Source organism: Tupaia chinensis, unplaced genomic scaffold, assembly GCF_000334495.1.
Source record: "Tupaia chinensis unplaced genomic scaffold, TupChi_1.0 Scaffold143624_1, whole genome shotgun sequence".
In the NCBI taxonomy this organism is placed as follows: domain Eukaryota; kingdom Metazoa; phylum Chordata; class Mammalia; order Scandentia; family Tupaiidae; genus Tupaia; species Tupaia belangeri.
In genome coordinates, this window is record NW_006203472.1 from 603,428 (window position 1) to 611,109 (window position 7,682).

At 52.3% G+C, this 7,682-nt stretch overlaps 1 protein-coding gene across 1 annotated transcript in view; it reads right to left on the minus strand.

The window, feature by feature from the left end:
* Positions 1-6,327, minus strand: part of TALDO1 (transaldolase 1) — a gene marked incomplete at its 5' end in the record, with an annotated part of 10,561 nt that extends 4,234 nt beyond the window's left edge. The window contains 3 exon segments of the mRNA XM_006164426.2: positions 2,384-2,515; positions 3,023-3,130; positions 6,204-6,327. Of these exon segments, the coding sequence (XP_006164488.2) occupies positions 2,384-2,515; positions 3,023-3,130; positions 6,204-6,327 (364 nt within the window).
* Positions 6,328-7,682: the final 1,355 nt, after the last annotated feature.

A 7,682-nucleotide genomic window follows, 5' to 3' on the forward strand; every position in this document is an offset into this window, starting at 1 on the left:
ACCCCCCACGGGGGCGCAGGCACACGCTGGCCCACACGGACAGACGCAGTTTCCTAACTGGAAAGGCAGGAACGGGGGTACTGCCGTTCCTAGAAACATGCCTGGAACACTCCACAGGTTCCGGGCGAGCAGTGGGTCAGGGGTGACCGTGGTTTCTTCATTATACCCACATTGCAAAACAGGGACAAAGGCAAGAGAGGCCCTGGGAGCGCCGGCCCTCCTGTCCGCACCTGGGAAGTCCGTGCTCACTGGTCAGAGCTTCCGGGCTCGGCTCCGGGATGAGATGAGAGCCCGAAGACTCGGAGCCACAGTCGCCCGTCCCACCCCAGCCATTGTTAAGGCCGGTCTGTGCCAGTCTACGGCACCCTGGCCACACCGAGCCCCGCCCACTGTGGACATCTTGGGTTGCCCCCTGACGTCAGAGGCATGCCCACACTCTGCCATGTGGCCAGGGCCTGCAATGTGACAGTCACGCCTGTGCTCAGGCCCCTCCAGACACAAGTCCCCTCCCGAGGGGCCAGGTTCAGAGGAGCCTCTGCCACATGACTGAGTAGTGATAGGGAGGTGTCCCCGTGTGGCTGCTCCCGCCATGCTGGGGGCGGCAGTCATCCACTGAGTAGGAACTCCCTTGCCAGCCAGACAGCCACACCATGGGACCCAGGAGCTCCACTCCTAGGGCATGTCCACAAGCAGTAACGCAGCCACGCCAAACGCAGGCGACATTACTCGCAGTGGCCCAAATGGTGGAGATGGCCCAGCACCATCAGCAGAACGCCGCCGTGCCACTTGCTGGAAGGAGAAGGGATGAACAAAATGTGCTCTCCCTCTCCATATGTAGAATGACCATAGTTTTGAGTCCCGGACCCAGTGGCTTAAACTCACACCGGGCGCATGTGAGCGCGTGCCCAAGATCCTGAGAGGAGAATGGAAGAGAAGGGACTGCGGTGTGGCCATCCCCCTGGGGGGGTGATTTCTCACTTTCTGTCTCTCTGGCGAGTGCACTCACCCTATAGCAAAAACCTCTCCCTGAAAAAGAGAGAGGCACTGGGCCAGCAGGTGGTGTTTTTGTTTTGTTTTGACCATGGAGTGCGTGCACTCGCTGGAGAGGACACAGAGAGGGCGAATGAGAAATCACTTCCTTCTCTGCAGTGAGATAGGAGTTAGACCCCACTTACGGTGGGAGGGGTAAGGGCCTCGAAAGGAAGCCACAGTGATTCTCTTTAATAAAGTATTTTCCTCTATGGTCCGGTCGATGTAAAACATACACCCCTTTTCCACATCTCTCACGAATGTGTGCCATGGGGCTGGCAGGTGGCGTGGTGGTCAAGTCTCTGGACTCACATGGCTGACCATGGTTCTAGCCCTGGACCTGGTGGCTTCCTTTCTCACTTTCCCTTTCTCTCTTTCTCTGGTCAAATTTAAAAAATAATAATAAATAAAATAAATAGTTCTTTAAAAAAAAATGTATGACTTCTTGGGGCTGGCAGATGGCATGGTGGTTAAGGTGCTGGACTCCAACATGGCCGACATGGTTCGAGTCCCGGACCTAGTAGCTTGCTTTCTCACTGTCCCTCTGTGGTCAAATTAAAAAACAAACAAACAAATAAATAAAGTTAAATAAAATATTTAATTAAAAAAAACTTCGCCTCCAGCTTCTCTTCAGCAACCCATTCATGCCCTCCCTGCTTGGGAGCTCTCTTCTTCTCTTTTTTTTTTTTTGAGAGGTTTTTGCTATAGGGCGCGTATGCTCGCCAGACAGACAGAGAGAGACATAGAGATAGAAAGCGAGAAATCACCCCCCCAGGGGATGGTCACGCCGCAATCCCTTCCCCTCCATTCTCCTCTCGGGATCTTGGGCACGCACGCACACGCGCCCGGCGTGAGTTTAAGCTACCGGGTCTGGGATGTGAACCGCGGTTGACTACATGGGAGTTCAGCGACATAGCCATTACGCTAACTGCTGGTCCCCACATCTAGCATGACTTCAAAGTCACTGGGTCTGGGTCTTAAAACTGCGCTTGACCTTGTGGGAGCCCAGTGCCTTAACCACGCTGCCTCCTATCTCCAATAATCATTTACTTTTAAAAAACTGTGTAAATTTATAACATATCGATTAGGACAGAAGCTCAAGAGGCAAAACCTGCAGGTGTTAACTGGATTGGCCAAACGGCACTTCCGGGAAAGGAATCCAGCACTTATCCTGAACACAAGGCATGAGGAGTCGGCCAGACCAGGGGGAGAACCTGCGCCGCTCCCTCCGCCTCGGGGACGTGCCCCCACCCAGCCTCCCCAGGGCCGAGGACGTCAAGCTCTCCTAACACCGCAGGGCCCAGACTCCAGAACGGAGGCAGCGCCTGACTGCCCTCCTCATGGGGACACTTACTTTCCAGCCTGAATTCCTTCCCAGGTTGATGACAGCTTTATAAGAATCCTGTCCTTGCTGATCCCAACTTCCTTGTAGAGCTCGATGAGGCGCTTGGCTCGAGCCACCATGGCGTCCTTATCAAAGGAGAGCCTGTAGAGGACACCAAGAACACTCAGCGAGGAAGAGCAGTGAAGGCGCCCGCGTCGGCTCCAACTCCCTGCCGTCCCCTCGCTCCGGTGAACTGAGCCACTCACAGTCACGCTTCCTCAGTGAGGCTGTGGCTGTGATTTTGCTCGCTTTTTGTTAGAGGGCACATGCACTCACCAGAGAGAGGGGGACAGAGAGGGAGAGAGGGATGGGAGAAGAGAAAGGCCTCCCTAGTGGGAGCATTTGGGGCACACACTCATGCCCAGAATGTCTTCCACGCCACCAGGGCCGGAATTTGAGGCGTGACGTCGGCCACGTGAGCTCTGGCTCTGTAACTCCCGGACTGCAGGAGGGCTGTCCCGAGCCAGGAGCCCCGGCCTGTCAGTGTTGGCTGGGACACGGAGGCGCACGCCTTCCCCCGAGTGCGGACTAGCTGTCCAGGAGCTGTGGACGGGACCACCACCCTCAGACCTCGCAGCCCTCCCACTGCGGACGCCTGAGCAGCCTCACCTCGCGTCTACTTCTGTGGATACACGGCCTGGAATCTTCTTCAGTATTTCTGCTCCAAACAACACGAAAAGTTTATCGATGGCATTTGTAATTTGATCCTCTCGTGACCTGAAATTCACAGGGGGAAAAAGTAAGGTCGGAAGCTTATGAGGCTCAGTACCTGAGACTCTCCGGAACAGACTGCATTATTTCTCTGCCAAATTACCTCCTTCCACCTTTACCTAGTCTGTTTTTAAAAAATTGGTTTTCACCATGGTAAAATACACAAAACAAAAAACTTGCCATTTTAACTATTCTAAGAATTATTTTATTTATTCATTCATTTATTTTAATTTGACCAGAGAGATACATGGCATGTGGGGAGTGAAGAAGCCAGCCACCAGTTCCGGGACTCGAACTGTAGTCGGCCATGAGCCTTAACCACCACACCACTTGCTAGCCCCAACTATTTCTTTCTTTCTTTCTTTCTTTTTTTTTTTTTTGAGAGGTTTTCGCTAAAGGGCGTGTGTGCTCACCAGACAGAGAGAGACATAGAGACAGAAAGTGAGAAATCACCCCCCAGGGGGGATGGTCATGCTGCAATCCCTTCTCCTCCATTCTCCTCTTGGGATCTTGGGCACGCACGCACACGTGCCTGGCGTGAGTGCTAAGCCACGGGGTCCCGGACGCGAACCGCAATCGACTACGTGGGAGTCCAGCGACATAGCCATTACTCTAACTGCTGGTTCCCCCCAACTATTTCTTTCTTTCTTTTTTTTTTTTTAAGAATTATTTCCTTTATTTTATTTATCATTATTGTCTTATTTATTTATTTATTTATTTATTTTTAATTTGACCAGAGTGAGACACAAAGAGAAAGAAAGACAGAAAGCAAGAAAGCAAGCCGCCAAAGTCCAGGACTTGAACTGTGATCAGCCATGTAGGAGTCCAGTGCCTTTAACCACCACACCACCTGCCGGCCCCCTATTTCTTTTTAATTGCTAGAGAACACATGTGCTTGTCAGAGGGAGGGGGGGAGGGTAGGGCATGGTCATGCCACAACCTCTTCTTTGCCATTTCTCCCTCCCATTGAACTTTTGGGCATAAACCCAGTAAGTTTCTCAAGGTGCTGGGTCTAGGATTCAAACCACATAGCTGGCAACCCTCATCTTCACCATTTTTTTAAAAAATTGCTTACTTATTTAGTTCCATTTATTGTTATTATTTTTTAATTTGACCAGGCAGAGACACAGAGAGAGAGAGAGAGAGAAAGTGAGAAAGCAAGCCGCTATGTCCGGGACTCAAACCATGGTCTGCCATATGGGAATCCAGCACCTTTAACTACCACGCCACCTGCCAGCCCCATCTTACTCAGGCACGCTGAGTTCAGGGCATTAAGTACATTCATGTCACTGTGGAACCATCACCACCTTCCACCCCCAGAACTTCCCAGAACTTCACTACCAATCCAAACGGGATTCTTCTCTTTTGGCAATTGTAAAAAAAAAAATTTTTTTTTTTTTAATTTTTTTTCTTTCGAGAGGGAGAGTTTTGGCACAGGGCATGTGCACTCGCTGGAGACAGACAGAGAGCAAGAAATCAACCTCCTGGGGGAGATGGCCACATTACAATCCCTTCTCTTCCATTCTCTTTTGGGGATTTTGAGCATGCACACATGCCCAGTTTGAGTTTTAAGCCGCCAGATCTGGGACTCAACCTGTGGTTGGCCATGTGGGAGTCCAGCAATGTAACCATGACGCCATCTGCTGGTCCCCCAGAAGTGACCTTCTCAGCCCCTTCGAGGTGGTCTGGGCACAGAGCAGGTCAAGTGCGTGATGCTTTGCCCAAACGAGCCACCGTCTGAGGGAGCTTGCTGACCCGCTGCGCACAGAAAGGTCTCCAGCTAGTTTCGCGGTTGGAGCTCGAGGGCTGGCTGTGGCCCAGCTGGGTGATCACTCGGCCCAGCAAAGGCGCCGAAGCCAGGAGCACTAACTAAGGCTTCACTAATGCCAGGCCGTCCTGATAGGAGGAAAAGGAAAGCCTCCTCTCGGGGAGGGTGTGTGCTGGCCAGATTAAGAACCCAGAATGGCTGTCACGTGTGAGCAGGGAAAGCTGCACTGCAGTCACCTGGACCCGGCCCAAGTAGGCATCAGAAAGGGGCCCTGCCTGGCACCTGCTTGCACCAGCAACGCATTATCACCCTGTAGAAAATGCAAATGTGTGGACAGGAAGAGCAGGCTCCTGGTTGCCTAGAAGAGAGAGCAGGGACCTGCTGCAGACAAGCACAGAGCCGAGGAAATGACCTGGTCTTTTTTTGCAGTTTTTGCTTCAGGATGCATGCACTCACCAGACAGACAGAGAGAGAGGGAAGATGAGAAGTCACCCTCTCAGGGGAATGGTCACACTGCAGCCCCTTCTCTTCTAGTCTCCTCTCAGGGTTTTGGGCACGCACAAACACGCACTGGCATGACTTTGAAGCTGCTAGGTCCAGGACTTGAACTGCAGCCAGTCATGTTGGATTCAGTGCCTTAACCACTGCGCCACCTACAGACTCGAGTTGACTTTTTATTTTTTTGAAATTATTTATTTAATTGTATGTATTATTATTTTAAAATTTTGGTTTATGTCATGTGAGCTCACCAGAGAGAGAGAGAGAGACAGAGAGCAAGAGAGGAAGAAAGTGAGAAAGCAAGCCACCAGGTTCAGGACTCGGAACGGTGGTCTGCCATGTGGGAGTCCAGCACCTTAACCATCACGCCACCTGCTGGCCCCAAGGTGACTTATTCTAAAACTGGACTGTAGTTACAGCTGCACCACTGCATAAATTCACCAAAGAATCGCTGGACTGTGTGTGTAGGTGGTTTTATACACCTGTAACCCAATACAGCTGCTACAAAATAATACAACAGCCAGAGGCAAACAGCGGCTGCCAGAGCTGGGAAGGTTACAGAAAGGGAGAGACTTCTGGGGTGCTACAAATGCTCCGTGCCTGCCTGGGGTGGTGTCTGTAGGGGTGCACGCCCTAGCAGAGACTGTGCGCTTACGATGGGTGCAGTGTACTCCACACAAGTGCTTCCAGAAGGCAGCTCCGCTTCTCTCTCGCCTTCTGTTCGAGACACTTGAGCTAAAACCCAGGGAGGGAAGCATGGCCACCAGCACGCCGAGCTGCAGTTCTAGCTTAGCTGTGGCTCTGCCCACTCACCCGCCCAGCTTCTTGCCGTAGGCGATGGCCTCCTCCACCAGCCCTTGGTAGGCGGGCATCTGTGCCGCAGCCAGGATCAGGGACGGGTTGGTGGTGGCATCCTGGGGCTTGTACTCTTCGATGGCTAGGGAGACAAGCAGGAGGTGAGTAGAGCCTTCACTTCCACCTGCAATCCACCAAGCGTTGCCTGTTGATCCCAAAGACGGCAGCAGAGCTGAGTGCATTCTCCAAAGCAGGACATGGCCACACTCCTCTCATGCCTCCTTCCTGTCACAGAATGCTGGCCATGAGGTGGCAGTTTGCACAAGGGTGAGCCAATAACCAAGGCTCAGTGCCCAGGGACTGAAAAATACCCCTGCAAGAACTGTTCCCAGTGGAAGCCACGCAGAAGGCAGCTGGACGGGACGATCCATCACACTGCCACTAAGTGGCACTGGTACAGACCCAGTGACAGTAGCCACTGCTCGGAGATCTCCCAGGACTGCTCCCTTCTGCTTTAAATTCTCTTTTAACACCATAGTTCTTATCTTAGGGGCTAACTCTTAACCTGGGTCTCACTGTTCAGGCTGTCCAAATTGATTGTGGCCGTGGACAGCTCATAAACAGCTACTAGGGTTCATCAAACTGCCCATTCTTCTAGAGATAAGTTGGTGCAGTAAGTTTACTTGGCAAATTGGTATTTCCAAATCATCCCTGGATGACAAAACTATAGAGCTAGAGCACAGGCTGGAGCTCCCAGGGAACAGGGGACAGAGCAGGTGGCTCTCAGGAGCTCTCTGTGACGTGGGGAGCCCCAAGTCCTGCCATGGCCCTGACTGTCATGGAAGTGCCACACAGACCCCCGTGGAGGCTGGGAACGGGGGAGCAGAGGCGCGTCTGCAGCCCGTGCCACTGTCACAGCCAGGGTCACACCCTGGTTTGGACACTACACTGCAGTCACGTAAGATGCCCCTACTGGAGGACACGGGTGAAGGGTCCTGGCCTACTTCTGCAGCTTCTGAGTTGCCAGCCACTTCAGAACAGTGAGTTAGGGAAGGTGCTCTGGCCCAGTGCTGGCAGGTGTGCCACAGCCCCACAGCAGTGCACCGCCAACGGCACGCTTCGCCGTCTAAGTCACTCTAGAAAAGCCAGCCTTTAGCCAACTACTGCCTTCCTTATTTGTCTTGGCAAATTGCTCTTACCCCAGATAAAAACAAAACAAAATCAAGACCCACGAGGGTCAACAGATGGGATTCCTGGTCCAAGGACCTCAACTGAGGGCAAAACGCAGGGGAGGGATGGAGGTGCTGTCTGGGAAGAGTAATCACAGCTTCGATTACGACTTTCAAAGAAGCCTGTGGACCCCCTCTCCCCACTAAGGAGTTAAGACCTACACTCACATGGCTGATGCACTGCTAACAAATACACAACACCTAAAGACACCTATCAATGCATGTGTATTACAATAACATGGGACCAGCAGGTGGCATAATGGTTACA